Source organism: Astyanax mexicanus, chromosome 11, assembly GCF_023375975.1.
Source record: "Astyanax mexicanus isolate ESR-SI-001 chromosome 11, AstMex3_surface, whole genome shotgun sequence".
Taxonomy (NCBI): domain Eukaryota; kingdom Metazoa; phylum Chordata; class Actinopteri; order Characiformes; family Acestrorhamphidae; genus Astyanax; species Astyanax mexicanus.
The window spans coordinates 27869855-27897835 of NC_064418.1; the positions used below are offsets into that span (position 1 = coordinate 27869855).

The window sequence follows — 27981 nt, forward strand, 5'->3', positions numbered from 1 at the left end:
AGATATTTCAGTGGTTTATAAGCCTGTTTACACCTGGTCACTTCATATGATAAGTGTTTGGATTGGATCCTGATTAGATTTGAACCATATACATTCACATTCGGTAGTCAAATTTATCTCCGGTTCGTCAAACTGAAATTTCCGCTCCAATTGCTGTGTTGGACTGAATATGCAAATCCACTTGTTACTTAGCAACCAGCTGTTTATCCATTTAGCAACTTCCTGTTCTATGTTAAAAATTGCTGCTGCCTCAAAATTTGCAAACATTTCATTATACATTTTTTTTTAAACCTGGTAAAAGGCAAGAGCTTTGTGGCAGATCATGCAGATAAAAAGATCGTTTAGACTGTTAGACTGTTTCTCAGTCCTGGCCCTGGTGTCCCCTGCCCTGAACAGTTACTGCTTTCACTGCTCCTGATTCAACTAGTCAGCTCATTAACAATTCCATTCAGTTGCAGACGTGTGTTAAAGCAGCGAATCCACTAAAATGTGTGGGGTGGGGTGCCTGCAGGACCAGGACTAAGAAACACTGGTTTGGACTGATTAACTTAAGAAAGAAGAAGAGGTTTGTTTGTACTGGGAGGAGTGTTTGGAATTGAATGTGTCTTGGACAGATGGATGCATTTATACTGTTACACTATAACATATCTCAAACGTGTCTCAGACCCTCCTCCTGAAGTGGTTTAAGAAATCAGATTCTTTGCATCCGTTTTAAAAGCATGTTGGGTGCATTCACCACTGTGTTTTTTGTGCCCTGGCCATTTCCAGTAAAAAAAAAATCCTGTTTAATGAGGATTCATTCTACTTGTCAAATATTTAACAATTAGGCGTGGTACAATATACAGCTCTGAAAAAAATAAGTGAGCTCTTAAAAATGATGAGTTTTCTTTAAATTTACCAAATTGAAATCCTCTGAAATATAATCAAGAGGAATATGAATAATCACAAGCCATCAAAGCAAGGTAAACTGCTTGAATTTCTGCATCAAGAGTGTAAAGCATAAAGCTATCCAAAAGCAGACTGGTGGAGGAGAACATGCCAAGATGCATGAAAACTGTGATTAAAAACAAGGGTTATTCCAACAAATATTGATTACTGAAACTTTATGAATATGAACTTGTTTTCTTTGCATTATTTGAGGTCTGAAAGCTCTGCATCTTTTTTGTTATTTCAGCCATTTCTCATTTTCTGCAAATAAATGCTCTAAATGGCATTATTTTGATTTGGAATTTGGGAGAAATGAAAAACAACAATGTTCATTTTACTAAAACATATACGTATAAACAGCAAAGTCAGAGAAACTGATTCAGAAACTGAAGTGGTTTCTTATTATTTTTTCCCCAGAGCTGTATCTCTACAACAAACAATTTTAAAATGCTTCTTTTATGGTATTCAGGTAAATCAAGCCAAGCCATCTTTATTTTAACAGCAAATTTAAAAGACAGCAAATGACGGCCAGTTCAAGTGCTGTACATAAAACCAAGTAACGTATTATTAAAATAATACACAAACAAAAATCAACATAAAGAAGAGTATAACAACAAATAAATACATTAACAATGAAAACAAATATAACCAAGGAAGAACAAATGACTAACTGTGATTTTTTAGGACTCAAATGCCTGAGAGAACAATTTTGACTTAAAAATATATATTGTGGCTGATTCCTTCATACATATATAAGTTCCATTATGCAAAAAGTCACATGAAGCACCTATATTACAGGTGGAGCCCTCAGATAAATGGAGCCCTGCCTTTTGGGTCAAACACAGTGGGGGGTAAACATGTAGGGGCCCGGGGTGGTGATGACACTGACCGTTTCACGGTCCCCCAGCATCGGCATGCGTCTGCGTCAAACAGCCAGAGCCCCATGACTCCGGCTCCTCTTACACACCCACACTTACACACACACACACACACTGCGGCCGTATACAGCACACCTGCTCCCTACAAGGAGAGCGTCTATAGAGTACACAGATTAATCTGAGGCCCTGATCTGCAGGCAGCAGACGGAATGTCCTGGAGGTTAAAGGCAAACTGTTGCCACCTCCACACCCCCTACTCCATCTCTTTAAGACCGTCTGATATTCATCTACAAAATCCCCCTCTCACCACAAACACCATCAGCCGGCATTTCTCCCTGCCTACACCTCCGTCTGCCGTCATTACGTGAGACATATCTGGCAGAGGTACAAAACTGTGGAAAAATATCAACTTAATCAACCACAGTTCCTCATCTGGTTAGTAAGTGTTTATTAGCTCAGTAAAACACTAATATTAGAATAAACGCAAATAAAATTAATGCAAAACACAGCATGTTTTTTTCTCTGAGCTCAATAAAACATCTGTAAAGCATACTTTAAACTAGCTCAGAAAATATCTCAACTACTTACTTCTTATTCTGTAGATAGATAGATAGATAGATAGATAGATAGATAGATAGATAGATAGATAGATAGATAGATAGATAGATAGATAGATAGATAGATAGATAGAAAAAAACTTACTATACAAGGTAGATATTGCTAATGGTCATTAAATAATTAAATAATTAACAGAGCAAAGTGCAATGTACAATGACATTGTTTATGAAACAAAGTGACTGATGTGACATAGAAATATAATATAAATATGCATCTGTAACAAATATAGTTCTAAAAAGAGAATGTGAATACGTGAATACCCAATCATGAGTAAAATGTACTTGAATGTACTGTTTATGTTCATCAACAGTTATTTTAATTTTATATAAACAGTTACAAACAATGCGTGTAGGTGCTTATAATCTACTAGGTAATTATTAACCATTTCTCAAATATTAATGTCATTATTTAATTAGTATGTTTTTAATGTGTAATTCTACTATTACAGAAAAATAATCCTAGTTAAAATCTGCTCTTTATTTAATAGAACAGACAAAACTGACAGAACAAGTCCTTATCAGAATTATCATGTAGAACAGAAACAATTTGCTATATTTTAGTTTGATTTTGGGTGTCAGTTTGTTTTTTGGTATTGAGAGGGCGGGAAAATATGCCTAGTGAGGCACAAAATGTGCAAAAGGCATGTACTAAATCTCTTAATTATTTATGGGTGTGTTTTAAGTGTAACGTGCATTAACTTAATCAGTGCGGCACTTTGCATATCACTTTAAGAGTTAGGTGCGCTCTAACGGATTGGTATTTTAACGGCACAGGGCTTCTGCACTTCTCAGCAGTGGAAGCTGGCCTACTTGTTCCTGCATTTTCAGGAGCAGCATTCTTATTTTATTTAGTATTCTGTTCATTGTTGATGTAAAAGTTGGGTGTGTGCACTCCTACTTCGTTGTTTGTATAACAAGCATACATGCATAATACAAACATGAGCATACACAGTGAGCCTAAATTGTCTGGATGGCAATGAATGTCTGATTGTTAACATCTGCCTAGGTTGTTTTCAATCAGTAGCGCACCTGTGTTTTTGGATTGCCAAGATAGCAATACATCAGAAATGTACCTGAACACACCTCATTTCCAGACCACCACATCCATGGGTAAAGATATATTCATAAACTGTGTTGCTATTTAAACGGTGCAGGCGCAAGACGTGCGGGGTGTTAGATAGCAATGAGCATTGCAACTCACCATGCACAGGGTGTAAGATAGGGCTCAAAGTCCTATCCATCCAATACCTACTATCAGGCCTAATTCACAGTATTCTTCAGTGCTCAACCTCACCACAAGATAACACCTCATCACTTACACAGGTGTGGGCACACCCAAACCGCCCAGAGATAACGCTTCATAATCAATTTACATATTTCTCTAATAACTTGTGAAATTCTCATGGGAAATTCTGTCAGATTCTAAATCATCAATCACTTATTCTTATGAAACACAAAAATATTTAATTATAAGTTATTTTTTCAAATGAATGGTTAAAGGATTAAGTACAACTGGGAAATATGACCTTAAATTCAATTGAATTCCCTGTAATGTTGCTTTCATTATATACAGGGGTTGGACAATGAAACTGAAACACCTGTCATTTTAGTGTGGGAGGTTTCATGGCTAAATTGGAGCAGCCTGGTGGCCAATCTTCATTAATTACACATTGCACCAGTAAAAGCACACAACATTATGGGTGACATACCAGAGTTGAAAAGAGGACAAATTGTTGGTTGACGTCTTGCTGGCGCCTCTGTGGCCAAGACAGCAAGTCTTTGCGATGTATCAAGAGACACGATATCCATGGTAATGACAGCATACCACCAAGAAGGACGAACCACATCCAACAGGATTAACTGTGGATGCAAGACGAAGCTCTCTGAAAGGAATGTTTGGGTGCTAACTCGGATTGTATCCAAAAAACATAAAACCACGGCTGCCCAAATCACGGCAGAATTCAATGTGCACCTAAACTCTACTGTTTCCACCAGAACTGTCCGTCGGGACAATAAATTATTGTGGTCTAAAACCAGGTGTTTCAGTTTCATTGTCCAACCCCTGTAGTTTAGACAGAGTGGAGTCAAGGACTACACTTGACTAATAGTTTACATTAATATTAAATTAATTGTCCATTCCCAGGCTTAAGCACAGTGCATTCATTACTACATCATTACAGTCATTATGAGCCTACTCATCTTGCTTCATACAGAATTTATTATGTAATCTAACACCATCATGACCGTGTCTCCACTTTAAGGCTGAGTGCTGGTCAGAGGGGAATCAGTGTCCACTCACTTCCCTTCAGACACTTACACACAGAGTCTCAGCTTACACCTGGATAACTGCTCTCTGACTCTCTCTCTTTCTCTGCTGGCTGATTTTAAACTGTAGGAAAGTATGTGTGAAAGCTGCGTCTCACAGCAGATCATATATGGCTGGTCTAGTGAGGGGCAAAGGCGTCAGAGGCTGAATAGCAGGAACAGGCATTCCCCTCATGACTCCCCTGAGGCCATACACCTCCTCACTTCACGGTGTCTGTAAGACAGAGCTTGTATACAGCGCTGTCAGCCCATTCCACAGGTTATAAACGCCTCCATTACACGCCTGTGGAATTACAAGTCATGCATAAATCATTTTAACCAGAGGAGTATATTTCTGATCTTACAGAAATCAGCGTGATTATGATGTAATGCATTAAAAAATCTTGTTTAGATTAGATTTAACATAAGTTTACACAACACACACACACAAAATATGACTAGAGTAACTATTTAGTAGAACAATGAGCCTCATTCACCAGTAACTTCCTTAAAACTGATTTTATCACTATCACAGTGTACCTACATAGGTGCTTCATAACACATTCATAAGCATTGAATATAAATTTGTTTAAAAATGTTTAGGAATATCCTGTGCCAAAAGACAAAAATATGAAAAAATACTTCAAAAATAAAGGCTAATAAGTCTTGTCATAACATGCATAGTTGTTATATATCATATTCAAATGTATTTAACTATATTTAAAACACTGTAAATTATTTTCTCCCCACTTACACCACTTTCTATTCACTTTTGGTCTATAGCATCAGTGTCACCAGGACTACACTTGGCTGAAAAGAAGTATGTTTTTCAGCTTAATAAAAGAATTTGATGTTCCTAATCTAAAGGAATGGACCTTATCCCATGCATATTTATGAAAAAAAAAATTAGTTCTATTAAAGAATGATGTGTTATTGATTTTGTTTGTTAATAAGCTGTATAACTAGCTCCTCTCAGTAGACATCAATTTACTGTTCATTTATTGCTGTGCAATTTCTCTGTTTAACATAACTACTGCTAGTTGAATATCACACATTTGGCACACTGCCGTTGTCTTGTCTACACTCCATCTGAAATGCTTCCAAACAGCTGAGCTTCACTGCATTTGGCCTCTCTTATACCGCTATTAACCTGAACGGAAGTGTGATGTTAGCGTGAGGTGGAGCTAAGAAAAGGAAAAAAACTAATATCCGAATAACAAAATTTAAAACCGAATACCTACTCAACGAGCGAATATCCGAATACACGAATATTCAGGTCCAGTCCTGTATATATACACGACCAACTGCTGCCCAACGCCCCTACAGGCTTGTGCTGTAGTAATTAAGCATGATGGATGCATTCATTTAGCCGCCTCTCTTCTTATCTTGATGCACCATCACTCTGGAACTCTGGTGTTGATGTGGAAATGCTCTTACTTTCACTATTATACATATCCCTTCTAGTTCTAGTGTTGTTTTTCTATGGTTTAATTTTTCCAAACGCTTACGTGATCGCCAACCGCGATCATTCAATATTCTTTTATGACTGCATTCCTACATCAAAGATGATGTTTCTCCATTCTTCCACTTTTTAATAATTCGTTAGATCGTTTTTAACCTGATTTTATTACATTTAGTAATTTCTTAAGATGTTTTCTCTGCTTGATGCATGGCAATAATTTGACTCTCCTGAAAAAGATTATCATATTTTCCATGACCACAGAATAAATCTTTCCAGATGGTTGGAGGGTTAAATAACTTGTTGCCAGCTGAAACATAATCCCCCATGCCGTAATTATCCAATGGGAGGCTCTTACCTATTTGATTAGTTATATCCAGGTGATCTTTTTTGGCCAGACAGTGTATTTATAGGTTTTGTTTTCTGATATTTTAGATTAAAAAGATAAAACGTCTGTATGTAAAGATTCAAAATCTCGATTACACTATCAAGAAATTCACAATAAAACTAACATAGCAAATTTTCCTGCTGGTGGGTTAATAAAAGATGACCTTTTCTTTTCTTACTGTTCCTTAATTAGGGCCAATCAAAAATCAAATTCATATTAATGATGTGTTTTAAACTTCAGAACTGTTTACAGCTCTGCTATGCTTTATAATGACCGATCCCCTTGCCCTGGTTAATTGAACAAATCTCAAATAAGAAATTACTACAATGTCAGAATTTTCATGAGAATGAAAAAAATGTGTTACCTCTTGTGAATAGATGTGAATAGGTCAAACAATGCAATATTATTATAAACTATCTACTACAGTATTCCAAAAAAAAGGTGTTTGGTATAAAAAATAGTTTAGGTAAAAAAATATGTATATTTTCCTCAATATATCTTAACTATTGCATCAACTGCCTCAAGGAACAATATGAGTGTAGAAACAAAGGCAGACATTCCACAGGCCTGACATCAGCGTGCATGTGGGGGAGCATGCTCTAATAACGTGGCTTTAATTAGAGAGAGGAGTGAAGCTTCATCTATAGATAGCGAAGAAAAGAGAGAGAGAGATCTGACAGGCTGCTCTGGGCTCATAATTGAATCCTTTATAGCGTATGGCCTCCTCTCAAAAAGGCCTGTCACTATAGATTATATAAGAGTGGATTACATTCATATTTATTTAGATTATTATTTAAAATGGAGAATTTAAAATGTAAAATGTAAATGTTCATCATGCAAGCTGCCAACTGTTTAAGCTATCTAGTTTAACTTCGACAGCCCTGCATTCATTCAGTGGGATTATACAAGGTGACGAAATGCTGATAGACAACATCAAGTCATTGAAAAAAAAATACTATAGCTTGATACATCAAGCCCGGGCAGGTTGCCAGAGCTTCATCACCTAACAAACAGTCATTTGGTCTTGCAATACACATGAGGTGGACGGTTTTCCCACATTTTTCCTACATTTAGCCATTCCCAATTCCCAATCACTACTTCTGAATCATCATATTCTGCAATGCAACCAATACTGACCAGTATTACATATAAAACTGCTGTTTTATCTAAACACACCAACCTTGTTTGGTCCAAACTTTTAGATTTTTAAGTTTTATCTGAACCAAAATTGTGAAGGAGTAAGTGTAGATGAATCCTTTTTTATAAACATAAAAAGTTCATAAGCAATTTATTTTATTCTGCTGTGCAACATCAAAGGAAGTCAGATTTAGTTAAAGAGGCAAAATTTTGGCACAACACCTGGAAAGTAAACTCCAATGCCAGATGTTAGGCCTGCCACAATAAGTACTATTTTATTACATGATATACTGCTCCAAAAATAACTGCAATAAATGATATTATTGTATACGTTTAAGCTTATGTTATGTCAATGGTAGATAGATTTAGATAATATACTGCCTGGCAATAAAAAAGGTCACCACCTGGATTTAACTAAGCAAATAGGCAAGAGCCCCCCATTACATAAATAAATAAATAAATAAATAGGTGATTATGTTTTAGCTGGCAATAAAGTTATTTAACCCTAACTGATGCAGTGAGTAGCTTCTCATTTGCTAATCAACCATGTGGAAAGACTCCTCTTGAGGTCATGGAAAAGATATTAACCTGTTTTAAAAGGGTCGAATTAATGGCATGCATGAATCACAGAAAACATCTAGGGAGATTACTGAAACTAAAAAATAAACTAAAATAAGGGTATGAAATGTCCAACGTATTATTAAAATGTGGAAGGACAGTGGAGAAACATCATCTCTGAAGAAGGAATGAGGTCCAGGCTAAGCGCTGCCACTATGAACAGAAGATTGCTGGTTTAAATACTGTTTATGTAGCTTGCCATCGGTTACCGGAGCCCTGAGAGAGCATAATTGGCCTTGCTCTCTCTGGGTGGGTAGATGGCGCTCTCGCCCTACATCACTCCAAAGGGTGATATTGATCAGCACAAGGCATCTGTGAGCTGATGTATCGAAACAGAGTCTCTGCGCTTTCCTAAAGTACTAAAATACTGTGTCTGTACTGAAATATTTTTTTTTCTCCTGTGTGTGGAATTAGTGTGGCCCTTCAGTCAAACAATCAGTTGTGGATATTGGGTTGGTTTTTAAAAGAAAGGGCCATATTCATTTAAGGGAAAAAAACGGTATTTCATTGCTCAGTGTGAGCAGATGCCCTGAAAAATCCCTACTGAGTTTTGAGTAGTTAAAAATTAGACCAGATAGTAAAGCTTCAGGGGATATTTTTTATGGAAATATTACAAAATGTTGTATCTAATCTGCTGAAAAGTTGGTGCTTAAAGAACACTTTAACTTTTACTCAAGTCACTTTTTTGACAGCGCACTTGTACTTTTACTCATGTCCGGATCTCTAGTACTTTATACATGTCTGCGGAGGAGGCATGTGCTAGTCTTCATCCTCCTGGTGTTGGGGCATCAATAGTGATAGGGGGAGTCCTAATAAGTGGGTTGCACTCTTTTCCTATACTATTTCCTATATATTTCTGCCTGCTAACTCTCAGCTAACATACATGCAAGGGAACAAAAGGAGCAATATCAGCTTCAGCAATAATAATAGAGTTCATGTCAACAAATTGAATGAAAAGTAATTGTAATTGTAATGATGGGACAATTCTTTTTAATGTGCTCGCTAATCTGCAGTGTGAAATGTACGCAATGCAACAAAACTCTGAACCTTGTTTCAAACTTTCGTTCTAGACTTAGACAGTTTAGACAGTTGCACCACTCAATAGCTTCTTCCAAGCTTTTACAACTGGTTTACTTTGGTGTCTCCTACTCTAATTTTTCACTAGGAACATATCAGATTCAAATTCGCCTAGAACGCCAAAGGAATCCAGTCTCTTTACTTCCATCAGAATCCTGGAACTAACAAGACCATAGGAACAGTCCAAAACAGTCTTGGGATGTCCTTGAGACTCAACACTGCCAGACAGCAGTTCTCTTAAGTTTCCCATCATTCAGTGTTTGGAAGCACAACGGCGGCGGCCACATCAGCGAGCGAGAAAGAGGCTGATACTCTGAGACTTTGTCTCGGGGCTATCTCATAAATCCACACCAGGCGGGTCCAGCCAGACAGAATAGAGGGAGATTTACAGGCTCATTAATCCAAAAAGGCCCGAGACAGAGAGAAGAGAGGGGGAAAGCACCTCCGGCTGTAGGAATGCCCCGCTATAGTCTCCAACAGTGGTGCCATTCACGGGAATGCTGTAGTGGAACAAAGTGTGAAAATATGAGGAGTGTGCAGTGGGTGAAAGTGAGCGAGACAGAGACAGAGCGGCGGGAGTGAAGAAATAAAAACCAGTGGAGGAGGGCAGCAAGGGGAGATCAGTGCTAGAGAGCTGAGGAATGAAGCCGTGGTGGCAGAGATCCCGGCCAGAGCCCGAGAGAGAGAGAAAGAGAGAGAGAGAGAGCAGCTCTCTTTGCTGGAGTCCACGGGAGGAATGCTTCCATCACTCTCTCCAGTAACTCCTTTAACAGAGAGATCTGAGGAACGCCGGCCAGAACGGCAACATGCAAGAGTTATTCCAATACTGAGAGATTTCCAGAGCGGATAAAGGAAGGATGTCTGGAGAGAAGAAGCCCAGCAGATGTTCACAGTATGAGGAACACCCATAATGTCAAACAGCATCAGCAGTAAATGCCAAGGTGAAGAGCAAAAACTGGTTTTGTTCCCTTGCTATCTTGAAATGCTAAAAATAAAAGATCCTAGAGTGTTCTTGACCTGGATGCAGGGTTCTAAAAAAAAAAGTATTTATTCTTTTTAGAACTTGTATCACTGCAGCACTGCAGCCTTCCCCCCCCCCCCCCACAGTCAATTTTACAGCTCTGAAAAAAGGACAAAATGTTTTCAGAGATACAGCCTTAGTTGTAAAGATATAGCAGTGATTGCTAGGTAAAGTTAACCCTTAAACTTTGCTTAATGTCAGACTCTCAGCATCACTCGGAAAGGAGAGGGGCATAGGAGAGCATTTGTAATTGTTTCTTTTTTGTAAACTAATGCTACTAAACTTTTACCTCAGACTTGAATCAGTGAATCAGTGCTTGGGCAGTTTCACCACATTGAAGCCCCAAAGTCTGCTATATATCATAAAATCCAACGTGAACGGCGCCCGCTTGGACCGGTGTTCTGTCGAGTTGAGCTACCTTGTCAAACCGTGCTTCACTAGTGTATATTTAAGGTCTCTGTAAAACACAGAATCAACCGGAGATCCGATTTAAACCTAGAGTTGCTTACACAAGATAGCTAACACTAACTAGCTGGAGTAAACAGAGCTGTAAGCTCTTTAGCTAACAGTGTCGGCTCTGCTGCAGACCAGCTTCAGCACTGTCTATGGGCGGTCACGAGCCACAGTGGGCGAGGCCATAAGTACTATTTCACGAGTTGACGAGACCAGTGCTTTTCTTGATCGACTCGCTTTTATGAGTATTTTCTTTTACTAGCACTATGTACAACTCAGAGAGACCTATTGTATTTCACAAAAAAACAATAAAAAGTGGATTTTAGCCAAAGGAGACCTTTAAAAACATTCCAAGCAAAAGTAGAGAGAACCTTTTCCCAAGGTATATAGAAAAATTGGACCCCGGATTGCTGCAAAACTTGACATAGAGTTATATCTAAGGCAGATAAGTAAATGATTACAGATGTGGTCTGATATGACACTGGTACTTCCCCACTCTGCCCTATGCAAAGGCCTTTAAAGACAGCCTTTGGGTACTGTTTCCCTTGGTGAGAGATCATTGACTGCTAGTCATACCTCTCTACAATGCACTTGATATTATTTTGCCCAGTTAAGAGACATTCAGAGGAGGCGCATCATTGGACTAAGAAAAGCAGCAAGGTCGTTTCAATGAATTACCCACTTTCTCGGCATTCCATCAGTCAACGAACCCAATAATCTCTTAATTTGCTGGAGTGAAAGCATTGAATATCCAGGTTCTGTTTGGAAGTAGCAGGGAGGATTCAGGATAAGCTCTTCAATATAAGCCATTGCATAAAAAAGTCGGTCACTCATTGTAGTGATATAAACGAGTGACATAAACAGCTCAACAATATATATGTGCAGGACGTTCTGTGGCTACATGTATTGCTTCCCATGCAAAAGCTACCAGCTGTTTTTTTTTTTTCCAGCAGGATAATGTTCACCCACACACTGCAAGGGTTCCTATGAATACCTCCACAGATTGCAACACTTCCTCACTTCCTTGGCCAGATTGTTCATAAAATCTATCAGCAGTCGAGCATTTAAGGGTTCAGCTGGGATACCAGCTTTGGCAACCTGCAAGTGTGCAGGATCTACAGGCCCTACTATAACATATGTGAGCAAATATGTTGCAGGATGCCTTACCTTCATAACCCAACCATATCTCATCTTGTATCCAGGCTAAAGGCATCCCAATAGGACTCTAGAGCCTGCTTTTAATTGTACAAGTGTTCCCTACTTTCCCTTCAATATTGTAAACACTAAACATGTATGTCATCTTTACATTTACACATATAAAGTGTAATTTCAACAGCTGCATTACTTATTTTGTCAATGAGTCTTATGTTTTTCCACAGTCACTGATTGACTGCATGATCAGCACTCGCACATCAGCATGAGAACCCAGACTCATTTGATAACTTTGTTATTCCACATCCTTTTTTTTTTTGCAATAGTTTGGAGTCTGATGGCTTGGACCCCCCCCCCAGGCTGCCCTCCAAACCACAATCACTCGGCCAACATCTGACTAAGAGCAGTGAGCTCAATCACACTGAGCAGAACTGAAGCCCAGCAAAACAGACTGAAGCCAAGAGCAAACGCTGTGAGGCAGCATTTGAGGCCCGTCTCTGGAGTGTGTTAAGGTCAACACTGCTTCTCTAATCCAGGATATCCAGCTCTTCTAATCCCACTGTGGGCCACTCAGAATGCGTAGCTGAGCACACCCACAGAGTTGAGTCCAGCTGGCCCAACATAGCCAGCCGGGATTGTGTGTTTAAATATGTATGTGTGTGTGTAGCCGGGGGGGAGGGAAGAATTAGGCACAGTGTGAGGGGATTTTCCTTGGACCCTCACAGTTTCAACCCACTTTTCAACTTGTGTTGCATCTATAGTGCATACCGTATTTTTTGCACTATAAAGCTCACTGGATTATAATGCACATTATCAATAAACATCTATTTTTTTTTGGTCTATTTTCATACACAAGGCGCACTGGATTATAAGGAGCAATATGCGACACTAGTAAAGAACAAGGTTTTCGTCATGTTTTCCTTCTAATACAGCAGGTCTAGTCGTAAAGCTAAGTTAAGTAAACAAAACTGTAATTCTTAAAAAAATAAATAAATAAATAAAATCTTTCAAAGTCAAACGAGCGCTGGATGTTAATCTACACAGATTTCTCTCCTAAAAACTGTTAATTTGGATGAGTAAAGCGCTTCTGTCTATTTACAGTAACCTTAGATTTCCTAAGCTAGTGCTAGCTGTTGTTAGCAGCTAATACTGCCTGACAGCACTACACTAAGGAACCCTGAGTGTTCCGGTAAGCCAGAGCGCTATTAGCTAGCGGTTCGTCCCACGTAGCTTGCGCTAAACGCGCAAGTAACAGACTTGCGTACATTGCGGGCTAAGCTAATGCGGCTCTAGCAGTGCTAGCCAGGAATACTAAAAACTGGCAAATTCACAAATCAGTATTGAAACTTACTGTAGGTGTGACAGATGCACAATACTCAACGCCTAGACATATACATTAAACTACACCTGAATGCTAGAGACATCAATGTAAGATATTTAGGCGCAATTACTGGAGCAAATTAGTGCACAATTAGATTCTCTTGAAAAAGGTGTTGAAAGGGTCTTCAGTCAGCCTTTAAAGACAGCAATAAACACAGCTTTTTGGACACCAAAGTGAAGTTTGTTGCACCAAACAAATGTCTAGTAGGTAGACCGGGAAGCTAGTGAAGAGAATACAGTAAATAAGTAACATGGCTGAACTTTGTAGACAAACGTAGGTGAGTTGTGTATGGTGTGTTCTGGATCAGCTTCACGTTTCAAAGGAAAAGCCACAGCATGGAAAGACTAGCTTGGAAGAAATGTAAATAAGTTAAACCTTCACAAAACGAGCAGCTAAACAAGAACCTGGGTGGGCTGAATTCTCCAGAATTCTCCAGAAGGAGAAATCTGCATGACCCACAAGGGGCTCCAATATTAGTTGAGAATGACATCTTGTTATATACACCAATAGAAAGGCATCATCTTCATGTTTTTGCAGCTGGAGTGAGAAGGGACTTCTTAAAAGTGATGGCAAGATCACAGTAAGGACCTAATCATCTCAGACAATAACTTCTCTGTTGTTAGATAAAAACAGAAAGCCCATTGATTAGCATCACACTTACAACACAAGCCAATGTCCAGATTCTGAAGCTATTTTAAGTATGAACTTTCAGATTTCCAAGTGGTTCAGCAAAATAGGGCATAAACCGGAGATTGTATAATAGTGCTATCCTTTATTGGTGGCATTTGGAAAAGAGCAGGAGGCTGACTTCACATGTGTCGGAGGAGGCATGTGCTGGTTTTTACCCTTCCAATGTTGAGAGCATTTCTAGTGATAGTTCCTATGAACAGGGATTGGGCCTTTCAAATTGGAGGAATCAGGAATAAATGATTATATGTATGAAGCATATGAATATAAAAATCTGTTCTTTTGCTGGGCCAGTGGACCAGAATTGTAGCATGCAGTGGTATGAAAAAGTTTGGGCACCCCTGATCATTTTCATGATTTTCTTTATAAATCATTGGTTGTTCGCCAATTCATTCAGCAATTCAGTTAAATAAATCATATAGCAGATGAACACTGTGATTTTTGAGAAGTGAAATGAAGTTTATAGGATTTTCAGAAAGTGTGCACGTTGACCCTTGACCTACATACACAGGTGAATCCAATTTTTAGAATGGGTTTAGGTGGCCAATTGCAAGTTTTTCTCCTCATTTGCATTTTGTCTGAAAATTGGCAACATGGGAGCCTCGAAACAAAACTCTCAAATGAGCTGAAAACAAAGATCGTTCAACATCATGGTTTAGAGGTTTATACAAAAAAATCTCAGAGATTTCAGATTTCGCATGGATTCCAGTCAATATCAGCAGATTCTTGAGAACAATGTTCAAGAATCAGTGAGAAAGTTGAAGTTGCGCCGGGGCTGGGTACTTCAACAAGACAACGACCCTAAACACGAAACACTGCTCAAAATCTACTAAAGCATTCATGTAGAGGAACAAGTACAACGTTCTGGAATGATCATCTCAGTCCCCAGACCTGAATGTTACTGAAAATCTGTGGTGTGATTTAAAGCAGGCTGTTCATGATCAGAAACCATCAACCCTGACTGAACTGGAGATGTTTTGTAAAGAAGAATGATCCAAAATACCTTCAACCAGAAGCCAGACTCTTATTGGAAGCTATAGGAAGCATTTAGAGACTACTAAATATTGATGTAATTTTCTGTTGGGGTGCCCAAATTTATGGACCTGCCTAATTTGATTTATAAAATTATCAAGGGTGCCCAAACATTTTTCATACCACTGTACATTAGGCCAAAATATCCTCAATTTAGTAGCAGGAAGACCCAGCCTTAGGCCTGGAGATGAACCCTGATCTTAAAGGAAGTAAATGTCATGGGGTTGTCAAATTCATTGCTGTTTTTTCTGGGTCCCTCCATCTTATACAACCTGTGTGAACACACATATAGCATACCGTACACCCACACTAACTACAGAACCTAACTCTGCTGTTATGTGTTAAAAACAGCGCTCAAAGATGTCTGTTCTATAGGTCAGCGAGGGCAGAGATCTCAGCAAATATTTGACGGAAGAAGAAGCAGAAAAAAGTAGTTACGGTGCTGCCTGCTTGGAAAGGGCTATCAAAGGAGACCCTGTGTTCGGGTTCCGGAGAGGACGTGAGAGAAGGTGAAGCTCAAGAGCGAGGGTGTGTATCACGGGCCAGACAAGCGCAGACTGTCAGCCCTCAGACTGCACAATGAATTTACTGAGAACAGAGTGACGCATGTTAGTAAGGCACTCCATTGGTAAATATCTGTTTGACTGGTTTAAGATGTGTGGCTCAGTATGCCACTGAACTGCTCTAATTACTGTACACACTTCCATTTAAAGAATCAGCTGAATGTGTCAAAACACAGCCTGTACACACATGTAATCTCCATTTCCAAAAAGTTGGGATACTGTGTAAAATGCAAATAAATATAATGCAATAATTTGCAAATCTCATAGACCCGTATTTTATTTACAATAGAACATTAAACACATATCAGATACTGAAAGTGAGACATTTTTCCATTTCATTTTAGAAGAGTTGGAACAGGACAAAAAAGGCTCAAAAAAAAAAACAGATTTAAAGCTGATGTCCGAATGTTTTGGGATTTAGGACCCTCTCTGGTAAGAATGGGTAATTGCACCAAGCATGCGGAAGAATCTCTTTAAACTGGTCTGCTTTCAGAGCAGATGAATCCGATTCCAGGTTATGTTCCGTCAGAGAGAGAGATCGTAGGAGATCTTCACTCCTACGTTTCATTGCTTTTACTATGGGTGAATAGGCTACTGAGGTCTGTGTTTCTCCTTCTGAAGTCTCCATTGCTCCACCAGCTGCTCGCGTTCAGTAAAACTGAGCTGGATCCTCTTTAAGAGGCCGTACGTGTGACGTAAGTAAGTGAAGACGTGTGATGTGGCCAGAAGAACTCCCGCAAAAAGTGACCCGACACCCCAGTTTTTAGAATGAATATATAAGGCTTAGCAGGGATGGTAGTTCCAGCACACTGGTACCATTAAACACAATATTTTATCCCTTCTCCACTCAGAAATGCTTCTGCTTTCAGCTTAGAAACAAAATAATACTTTAATATATAAGAATTTAATAGGACTTTAATATGAGAAATTTGCAACCACAGTAAGTAACATGACCAAGTATGAAAAGAGCATTTTAGAGAGGCAGAGTCTTTCTGAAGCAAATATGGGTTAAGATGGGTAGAGGAAAAGCCATCTGAAAAAATCTATTCTAAAAATGTTGGAACAATTTCAGACTAATGTTCATCAATGCAAAATTATGAAAACTTTGGATATATCATCCACAACATCAAAGGTATTTATTAATCCAGAGAAATCCCTGTGCTTAAGGGACAAGGCAGACAGTCAGAATTAGATGTTGGTGATCTTTGGGCCCTCAGGCATGGTTCTGTACCTGACATCACTGCATGGGCTCACAAACACTTTCTGAAATCCCTGCCTGTGAACACAGTTCACTGTACAATTCACAAATGCCACAAAAAAACTTTATCATGCCAAAATGAAGCCATATGTCAGTACAATCCTGAAACGCTGCTGTTTTCTTTGGGCCCAACTCATTTGTCTCACTTTCATCATATGATATGTGCAAAAAAAAAAATGCATTCTGATTTTATTTACATAAACAGCTCTGGAAAAACTAACATTGTTATTTTATTCTATTCTATGAACTATGGACAACATTTCTTACAAATTCCAAATAAATATATTGTCATTTAGAGCATTTATTTGCAGAAAATGAGAAATGGCTGATATAAAAAAGAAGCAGAGCATTCAAGCCTCAAATAATGCAAATAAAACAAGTTCATATTCATAAAGTTTTAAGAGTTCAGAAATCAATATTTGGAGGAATAATCCTGTTTTTTAATCCCAGTTTTCATGCATCTTGGCATGTTCTCCTCCACCAGTCTTACACACTGCCTTTGGATAACTTTATGCCACTCCTGGTGCAAAAATTGAAGCAGTTCAGTTTGGTTTGATGGCTTGTGATCATCCATCTTCCTCTTGATTATATTCCAGAGGTTTTCAATTTGGTACAATAAAAGAAATTCATCATTTTTAGGTGGTCTCTTATTTTTTCCAGAGCTGTATCTACATTTTACACAGTATCCCAACTTTTGTTTCAGAATTGAGGCTCTTCTAAGTCTTTCTGGCACATCTAAACTACAGGCCTTCAGACTAAATACTCTGCGTTTTCTCCACTGTACATCTCTGTCTTCGCTATTCCCAAATACTAATACTTGGAACAACCCAATTACATCAGACCAGCCATTATCTCAGAATCACACAGGCTAGCACTGGAGCACTGCCATGAAAAGCCACACATCTGGCAGCTTCAGGAGAGAACACTGCAGAGTTTTAACCATAAAATCACACAGAAACGTAATGCATGTTAATGTAAAACAAAATGAAACACAAATGATAGTGTGTAATAAATGTTGAAACAGTAAAGTAGTGCATTAAAAGTCTTAATTTTAGCTCAAACAACCTGGACACTGTGTCTGGACGTAGTTAAGAGATGATGGGGAAGAAAAGGCTAAACAGATGTATAAAATGTGAAAGAAAAAAACGAGAAAAAGATCCCAACAAACGAGAAATTTAAACCCCATGCTTTAAATCAGTAGTAATCAGTTCTGGTTATGGAAGATCAGTGTCTTACACAGTTCAGTAATTTCTCAGCCCAAACACACCTGATTTAATTCAGCTGTTACCAGGCTTATTTGGTGTGTCTGAGCATGAAAATATAATCACCAGACTGATTTGCCCAGAACTGGCTTTAAAAGAAAGAGACTAGAACATTGATAATCTTCACACATCTACAGTGGTGTCTGCCTGGGGGTGGATACATGTGACAGAAAGTGAACAGTCAGTTCCTGAAGATAATGTGTTAAAAGCAGGGAAAATGGGCATGCATAAAAATCTAAGATTTAATCTAAGACTTTGAGAAAAGCCAAATTGTGATGGTTAGACGGCTGGGTCAAAATATCTCCAAAAACAGCAGGCAGGGCTTGTGGGGGTTTCTGGTATGCAGTGGTCGAGAAAAACAACAGGATGACAGGATCACAGGAATCTAGGTCTCAATAAAATAACGCATAAAGGTCACACCTCACAACTTACATAATTTGCTGCTAACATTTTGCTGTCAAATATCACAAAACAACTTCAGAGATCTTGTGGAGACCACCTCTTATAGGTCGGATTTGAGGGAACCATTCCTTATTAGGTGGTGCTAATGTTATGGCGAATCAATGTATATATATATATACAGCTCTGGAAAAAAAACAAGAGACCACTTAATTACGAGTTTCTTTGATCTTACCAAATTGAAAACCTCTGCAATATAATCAAGAGGAAGATGGATGATCACAATCCATCAAACCAAGCTGAACTGCTTGAATTTTTGCACCAGGAGTTGCATAAACTTATCCAAAAGCAGTGTGTAAGACTGGTGGAGGAGAACATGCCAAGATGCATGAAAACTTTGATTAAAAAACAGGGTTATTCCACCAAATATTGATTTATAAACTCTTAAAACTTTATAAATATGAATGTGTTTTCTTTGCATTACTTAAGGTTTGAAAGCTATGCATCTTTTTTGTTATTTCAGTCATTTCTGCAGATAAATGCTCTAAATGACAAAATTTTATTTTGGAATTTGAGGGAAATGTTGTCTGTAGTTCATAGAATAAAACAACTTTTTTTTACTCAAATATATACCTATAAATAGAAACATTAGAGTCTCTTATTTTTTTCCAGAGCTGTATGTCAAAAAAATAAGATACTATTTTTTTGCATGGCATGATCTACAAATAAATAAACTACAATTATTTCCAACATTACTGATGTAGAGCCTGCTAATCTGCAGGCTTCAGGAAAAAAAATCATTTATAGCGCAAGACTGCCACCATATGGCAAGCACAATGTACTGCAACAGCCTGAATACATACAGATAATGTACAGTTACAGTGTTATTTATGTTAGGTTGTGATGTTATGAAAGCACCATGAGGTACATTCTCAAATAAATCTCAAAATAATTGTGTGAGCACAATAATAATATACCCTAAAATGTAATACACTATACAGTGGCAGGCAGAAGGACAGCACTGGTCAAAATGTCTTAAAGATAAACTTTGGCATGAAGTTAAATAATTAACATGTTACATGTCTTTAATTTTAGAAGTAGGATTACCTTTTATTTTTTTCTTTCTATTTTTAACTTTTTCAGTTTCAAAATATAAATATAAAATATAAAATCCCCCTCTGGCGACTACTACAGCTTAAAGACAGCTTTCAGTTACAGAACAGTGGACCACCACTCCAGAATCTGCTTAATCCTAATGGTTATCTATTGCAGTCAAAATGAGCCGTTAAAAGCCTTTTACAAGCTGTGTGCATTTCTTTTTATTTTGTTTCTTACTCTTTTAATAGTTCTTGACCATCATTGTTTCCAGTAACTGACAATTTTTTACATTCCCAAACTGATGACTGTAAACAAGCCATAAGAAGCCCTAAGATGCTAACTAAGTCAATAATATCGTAATATGCTGATCTTATTTACATTTCATTTTTATGCCACCTAAGACTCATGCATTCTACTCACTTTTCGACTTTTATTGTTTTTTTTATTAGATTTTTTTTTTACAGAGGTGCCGAATAAACTCACATACATACATACAGTAACGGTATTCTAATTTTTCCCATTTTCTCCCAATTTAACTATGCCAATAGTCTCACCCATTCAACTTCTACTCAACTGTATATCCCCTATCACGAGTGATGCCACAACACAAGGAGAATAAAGACTAGCAAATGCCTGCTCTGATACATGTGAAGTCAGCCACCACCTCTTTTTGAACTGCTGCTGATGCAGCATTGCTAAGTAGCATCACAGCTCACTCGGAGGAAAGCGCAGCGACTCGGATCTGAAACATCAGCTCACAGATGCTTTGTGACATTACCCTAGGAGTGATTAGGGAAAAAGCCCCATCTACCCATCCGGAGAGTGCAAGGCCAATTGTGCTCTCCCAGGGCTCCAGCAGCTGATGGCAAGCGGCATGACTGGGATTTGAACTAGCGATCTGCTGATCACAGTAGCAGTACTTTTAGCAGATTTTTTATTTAACTATTTAAGAAAATTCTGCATTAATACTAAATTCTTTCTAACTATGAAGAGAAACATATGGAATAATTAAGTACACAAAAAAAAATCAGCGTTCTGAGGTAGAGTCACCTGGAATGGCTTTCAGTTAACAGTTTTGCCTCTTCAAGAGTTATTTGCTTGAATTTCTTAATGTGTTTGAGAGCATCAGTTGTGTTATGGAAAGGTAGAGTTGATATACAGTGATCCATAATTTATATTATAGCAAGAACTACTCAACTAAGTAAAGATATATAAAAAAAAGAAATTATAAGAAAGGAATTTCAGTCAGTTCAAAATGTTTCAAGAACTTTGAAACTATCCTCAAGTGCAGTCACAAACACCATCAAAAATTTTATGATAAAACTGGCTCTCATCAGGATCGCCCCACGAAAGGAAGGTTAACAGAGTTAACGGCCTCAGAAATCACGTTAACATCACTCCAGATTAGAGCCCAACAACAAGTATTATGTTTTTTTTTTTTTTTTAACACTTTTAAGTTACAGTTATAGTCTTCCCAGTTTGTGCAAACTTTTAACCGGTACTGCATACATACGAAATCTGTAAACAATTTATTTACTGATCTTCTTACCTGTACCGGACGGCCATCCTCAGAGCCGATCATGTTCCTCCACTCCAGCAGAGAGCGCTGCAGAGTATCTAATCCTGTCTCCCACAGCCTTACATAGCCACCCATATCAACCGTCACCACCCCACCTGAGCCCAGGGGAGCTAACAGCACGTCAGTGTCCGACACCTTAGAGATCCATGCAGTGTAGGGAGACATGGAGGAAGCCCTGAGAATGTACAGATATTAAAAAAGTGCATTTTATTACATCATGGAAAGTATGTTTAAAATGACTTTTTATACAAAGCAGGTACATTTTAAACTGCATATTTTTATTCTGCTATTTTAGCTACATTCAAAAAGGTAATTTCATAAACCAAAAAATATTTAAAGAGTCTTCACTTTAAAAAAAACACCTCAGATGAACAGATGGTGGAGCTGCAGCTTTAGAAATATAAGGGCCTGTTTTCTTTGTACATCCAAGGAGCGCAAGGACAGATATTCATTTTAGACAAAATCTATTTTTTTCTATTTATTCATTTATACTTTACCTGGGTACTGGAATATATTTAAGCTTTTTGGAGTTGAGGTCGACCACTTCCAGGTAGGCAGCAGTCATAGGTGGAGTGACATCTGTAATTAAAAGCAAAATCAGATGATGTAAAAGTTGCTATAAAGCATTTGAAGCCAAGTTGTGTTTAGAGTATCTATTGACATTCTGTTCTCTCACCTTTAGGGAAAATATCAGCTAGAGGAACTTGCGCCGGGGGTAGAGCTCGTATCACCTGATTGGCTTCTATCAGACTGATGCAGTTAACTCTCTTTGCGGGCCCCGTTTGTCGGCTTGACCCAAAAAACATATCAGGAGCTCGGCCCTCTGTGAGTGGTGAAGACCTCTTAAAGCTGTAGACCTCATTCGGAGACTGAAAGAAATGAAAAAAACAATAGTGAAAACCATTTTCTAAATTTTTAAATCATTTAAAATTGCTTGCTTAAACATTTAAGAATTATATTTGTGATAAAATGTTTTTGGAAAACCCAGCACTGAATTGGTTAAGGATTTCACTGAAATACGCTAACAGTCAAACGTTTTGATCACCCCTATTTTTAGCAGTTCAGTAGCAGTGCTGTATGGCCCATACAAGGTGCTTTTTATTTTCTCATCGTAACAGTGACTTTAATACTGCAGTTCTTTACCTGCAGTTCTTCAGACCTTTATGTCCTTTCTTCACTGCTGAAACTGAGACTTAGTCCAGTGTTAGGCTGAGCTGAAGGCATTGTTGCCATGTGGGTCAGCCAGACCTCTTCCTGTACCAGTTTCCAAAAGACTGTTGAAGGTATCTGAATGATAAAAGAGGTAGCACCTAGCGCAGTTAGGGGATAATGCTAATGCTGCTCCAGCAGTGCTAGCCGGGGTTAGCAGCAGGCTACAGAATGCTACTCACATTTGAATGGCGAAAGAGGTAGCGCTTAGAGCAGTTAGCGGCTAATGGTAATACTGCTCCAGTCTTGGTGCTGGAGAAACTGAAACTCCTGTATAATGCTCCTTACAACCTGACTGGTAAAATTCATTCATGAGGCACACCGGTTTATAAGGCACACTAATGATTTTTGGGAAAACAAAGGATTTTAAGTGTGCCTAATAGTGCACACAAATTACATTGGAAATGCATTGGAAAGCTCATCATAATCAAAGAAAATAACAGTAAAAATGCCTAGTTTAGAGTATACAATATAAAGATGGTATTGCTATAATTTTTTTTTAAATATAATAATAATTATTTGGCAAAAACAAATGTGTTGTGCCCCATATTTGTATACTGTGTGACTGTATAACTGTGTATTTGCACTTTCTGCATGGCTGACATCAGTTATCCTCACTTTATGCACATTAACTGGTGTTCACTGTCTATTGCACTACTATTGTCAACTGCACTACCTCCATTCTACATTACACACACACTAAAGACTGTACTTTTACATTGTACATTCTATTTTTTATTTGATTGCATTTATATGTATCTTATATCTTTATATTTTTCATTTTGTAACTTTGTGTATTATACCTGCTGCTGGATGTCTAGCATTTCCCCTCGGGGATCAATAAAGTATGTATGTATGTATGTATGTATGTATGTTTGTATGTATCTATCTATCTATCTATCTATCTATCTATCTATCTATCTATCTATCTATCTATCTATCTATCTATCTATCTATCTATCTATCTATCTATCTAACTAACTAACTAACTGTATGTTGATATGCGTAATAATGCATGATATATGAACAAAAATAGAAATTCTCCAAAATGCTTTGGGAACAATCTTCTGTAAAGTTCATTAAAATAATAGCAGAATATGTTCATACCTTTCGCTCAATAGCTGTGATTTCAGTTACACTGATGGAACATGTCACATGACAGGGACAAAAAGCAGTGATTGGCATGTTTTGACAGTTACTTACCAAGAGGTCTGGAAAGCCCACTATGACACTGGCGTAGGTGTTGGTGTCGCAGATGAGTCGGTTAGGCGAGACGATCTTCTGTCCCAGGGCAGTGCTGAGGTTCTCATTGGGCAGCTGCTCACTGGATACGTCCTGAGGGGCAGCAGGCTCCATCCCTGAGACACAACAAAGACACTTCAGTAAATCATCAGCCCTGTGCATTAGCCTCCACAGGCATGCTGACTGATGACACCTGAACGCTTCGCCGTAAATGGGCCGTAATTTGGCCACTCTTCATTACAGCCTGTCAGAGTGGAGATTAAGACCTGTCTGGTGATGACTGAAGAAAAGTTCGATGTCATCAAGAATGTGCTCGTTTTTCAAAGCAAAGGTCAAGCGCTGTGCCCTGCTCTCAGTGAAGACATTAGTCTCTGTCTACAACACCGACATCCATCATCATAACCGCTACCGCTACTGTAATTAAGCGCGTGAGGCAATGATACTTATTAAACCATATAAAGTGATGCACAGGACTGCAGAGCGAGCTGCAGTGTTTCAACCGAGGCCCGACCGACGAGTAGCTGCTCACCAGAGGACACGACTATCAAGATATTCATCTTCTACAAACAACATTCCAGGAGGAGATAAACAACAGCCCCGCAATTTATTTCACCTGCTATTTCAGACCTTAAAAATAAACAGAGGTTATTTTCCATTAAATGAGGCATAAAGCCTTCAAATCACTGCCATCATTCTTCAGGCTGCAAACTTAATGCCTTGCTGAGACCAAACCTATCATAATAAGGCAATGCAATATAAATAAGTGACACCCTACATGGAAACAGACAGAGATGCCTGTATGTCATTCATTAACCCTTTCAGACATGAATAGTTTCTCTCTGTGGTTTCTTTGAGTAAGCACTGTGCACTATGTGGTGTTTACTATAGTTTTCTTCTTAAGTTGAGGCTTTGAAGACTGTTCCTATACTGAACTGTCGAGGAACACAGCTGGATACACGTTTGACTGTATAAATATGTTAATAGTATGGAAAACATATTATCAGTTGTTAATCTGTCTTAAATATGTTTTTATTTCAATTTTTTTGGATATAAAACAAAAAGTATTTTGCTTAACCCTCCTTTACTGTGTGTGTTATGAACACAATGGACATGTTATGGATACTGCTGTATTTAATGCTTACAGTATATATGATATATTAATAAATATACAGTGGTATGAACATTTTGGGAACCCCTGATAATTTTAAAGATTTTCCTTGATAAATCATTGGTGGTTCGGATCAGCAATTTCAGTTAAATATATCATAAGCAGATAAACACAGTGATATTTAAGAAGTGAAATTAAGTTTATAGGATTTAAAGAAAGTGTACAACAAAATTTTAAACAAAATTAGACAGGTGCATACATTTGGGCACCCTTGTCTTTTTATTGATTTGAACACCTTTAGCACTAATTACTAGGAAAAAAAATAGTTTGGTAAGCTCATTCACCCTTGACCTACATTGCATTTTCTCTCTTAACTTGGGAGTCTCAAAACAACTCTCAAACCTAAAAACAGATGTTGTTCAACATCATGGTTTAGGGGAAAGATACAAAAAGTTGAAAACACAGAATTCCAAGAAAAAACACTTGCTACCCACAGTAAAATGTGGTGGTAGTTTAAACCAGAAGATTAGAGGCTTTAGAGGCTGCTATTTCTGCAAAAGGAGGATTTACTAAACATTGATGTGGCGTCATTTTTCTGTTGGGGTGCCCAAATGTATGCACATGCCTAACTTCGTTTAAATAATTGTTGCACACTTTCTGTAAATCCTTCAAACTTATTTCACTTCTCAAATATCACTGTTTGTCTGCTATATGATACATTTAACTGAAACTGCTGATCTAAACAACCAATGATTTGTAACGGAAATTCATGAAAATTATCAGGGGTGCACAAATCACTGCTTTCATATCACTGCTAAGGCTGCACTAAGGCAGCATCCTGAGTGTGCTGGATTTCTCATCCAATACTTTCTTGAAGGCTGTTCCAATCTGAACTGCAGAGAAATGCAACTAACATTCAGAGGGATTTGAAGGGTGAAAAGTCAAAAATAAATGACTAAATGGCTAAAAACTAATTAAAAATAGTATCTATTCATGTGGCCAGAATAATTTGTGAATTCTGAATAAATGATGTATGAATGATGTATTTTGCTAAAAAAGCAAGGAAAACTGTGTGCATGTGTTTATTTTTCTACAGTACAAATGCTAGTATTACTGTTACTGTCTGCTGACTGGTTGGTGAACTGCTGCTGCAGTAACAGCCAGAGAACCGAGTTTAATAGGAGCTTAAACGCTTAAAAAATGCTGTCTGCTGTGCTAAAACATTTGATATTGTTCTGTGTTAAGAAAATGTGTCATTTCTTTTAGGATAAATAGGATTAAACATTTATAAACTCTGAATTTTCAGAATTGCTCTATATGAACCCATTCGTTTAGGATATTAAATCAGGATTGCCCTCTGGTGGACAAGCAGGAAGAGATTCTGAAGTGGGTATTATTACAATTCCCTGCACAAAAAAAGCATTAAAAATCCCAGCCTCAGTGTCATCACTTTGCGTTCATGAGTGACGTCAACATGAAACATCCAAGGATGTTACATGGTACAATCCTACCCAGGATCCATCATACAATGACTGCAGCCTGGAATTTGGAACAAAACTTGCATTTTTTCTATTTAATTAACTACAGCAGGCTGGAAGGTTTGCCTTGCTTGGGTGCAGGTTGGCTTATTTGCGCAAAAAAACAAAAAACAAATAAATTGTCCACTGGGCTGGTCAAAAACAGCAGTGTTAGCAGGGCTACTGTCACTGTCAAAAAAAAAATAATAATAAAAGTTCCCTAAAGTAAAACAAGACTTAACAATAACAACAATAAAGAGATTAATAAAGAGCTAAATTAAATCTTTATTATAGTATTGTACATTAATCAGCCATAACATTAAGGAAAACCTACTTCTTTCCACACTCATTATCTATTATTTATCTCTATAATTACAGAGAGTATAGTATTTTTCAGCGCACCAGTTTATAAGGTGCACTATCAAGGAACGTCTTTTTTTTGGACTATTTTCATACATAAGGCGCACCAGATTATAAGGCATATTATGCGACACTAATAAGAACGCATACTGGAAGTGAACAAGGGTGTCGCCATGTTTCCTTTTTAATTTAGCAGGTCTTGCTGCTGGGGCGCCAACGTAAACAAAACTGTACTAAAAAAAAAAAAAAAAAAAAAAACATGATCACTAAATATTAATGTACACATATTTTTTTCCTGAAAATGGTTTATTTAGGTGAGTAAAGCCCTTCAGTACGCTTAGATTTTCACATTTTGTCCAAGGGTGAGCCTAGCCGTGGTTAGCAAATGCTTAGCCATTTGCAGTTGGCTGCACTAGCCAGCTGTGGTTAGCAGTGCTAGCCAGCAGCGGTTGCCCGACAGCTCTACACTGAGGAACCCTGAGTATTCTGGTAACCCAGGGTGCTATCAGCTTGTTTTAACATGATAAATGCATTGGCTACAGTCTGATACGTTGACCCCTGAATAGCGAAAGAGCTAGCACTGTGGTTAGCGACTAATGCTAAGAAACTGTGAGAAACTTCACAGGAAGCCTCTTATAATGCTTCAGCAGAGAGGCGTAACTGTTTGTTACAACCTGACCAGTAAAATTCATACATAAGGCTCACTGGATTATAAGGCACACTGTTGATTTTTGGAAAAATTAAAGGATTTTAAGTGTGCCTTATAGTCCGAAAAATATAGTGGTCCTTTGGTTTCTCTGTATACTTCATTTACCCTCTTTATATGCTGTTCTCCTCACAGAACCACCACTGAGCAGGTATTGTTTGTCTGGAGGGCCGTTTTCAGCACTGCAATGACACTAATATGTGGGTGGTTTGCACAGTGGAGCTGCTATAACGTGTAAAAAGAAGGAAGCTGTGGCAGGTCAGTATTAATAAGACATTTTCATAACGATTTTGTACATTTGAAGCTAAATAATAATTATGAGTATGTTAGAGTTAAGATAAATCATTAACAATATATATGTCTAATACATAGAATATGTCAAAATATTACACATTTAGCCATCTTAATATTACTGCATTTGTTTAATAAGATCTAGTATCATTACTTTCATTATTCATTATAATCATTATTAATAACACTGCCAGCAAAAAGCTTTTGATCACTCATCCTCCGTCTCTTTGCTAGAACATTGTGGACACACTCTAACTG

The 27981-nt window shown here is 38.0% G+C and overlaps 1 protein-coding gene across 1 annotated transcript in view; it reads right to left on the bottom strand.

The window, feature by feature from the left end:
* vwa8 (von Willebrand factor A domain containing 8) overlaps positions 1-27981 on the bottom strand; it is a 159180-nt gene that overhangs the window by 52101 nt on the left and 79098 nt on the right. The window contains exons 34-37 of the mRNA XM_022668571.2: positions 23703-23857; positions 21967-22159; positions 21788-21869; positions 21261-21465 (exon numbers count right to left, since the gene is read on the bottom strand). Coding sequence (XP_022524292.2) covers positions 21261-21465; positions 21788-21869; positions 21967-22159; positions 23703-23857 — 635 coding nt within the window. The remainder of the gene's footprint in view (positions 1-21260; positions 21466-21787; positions 21870-21966; positions 22160-23702; positions 23858-27981) is intronic.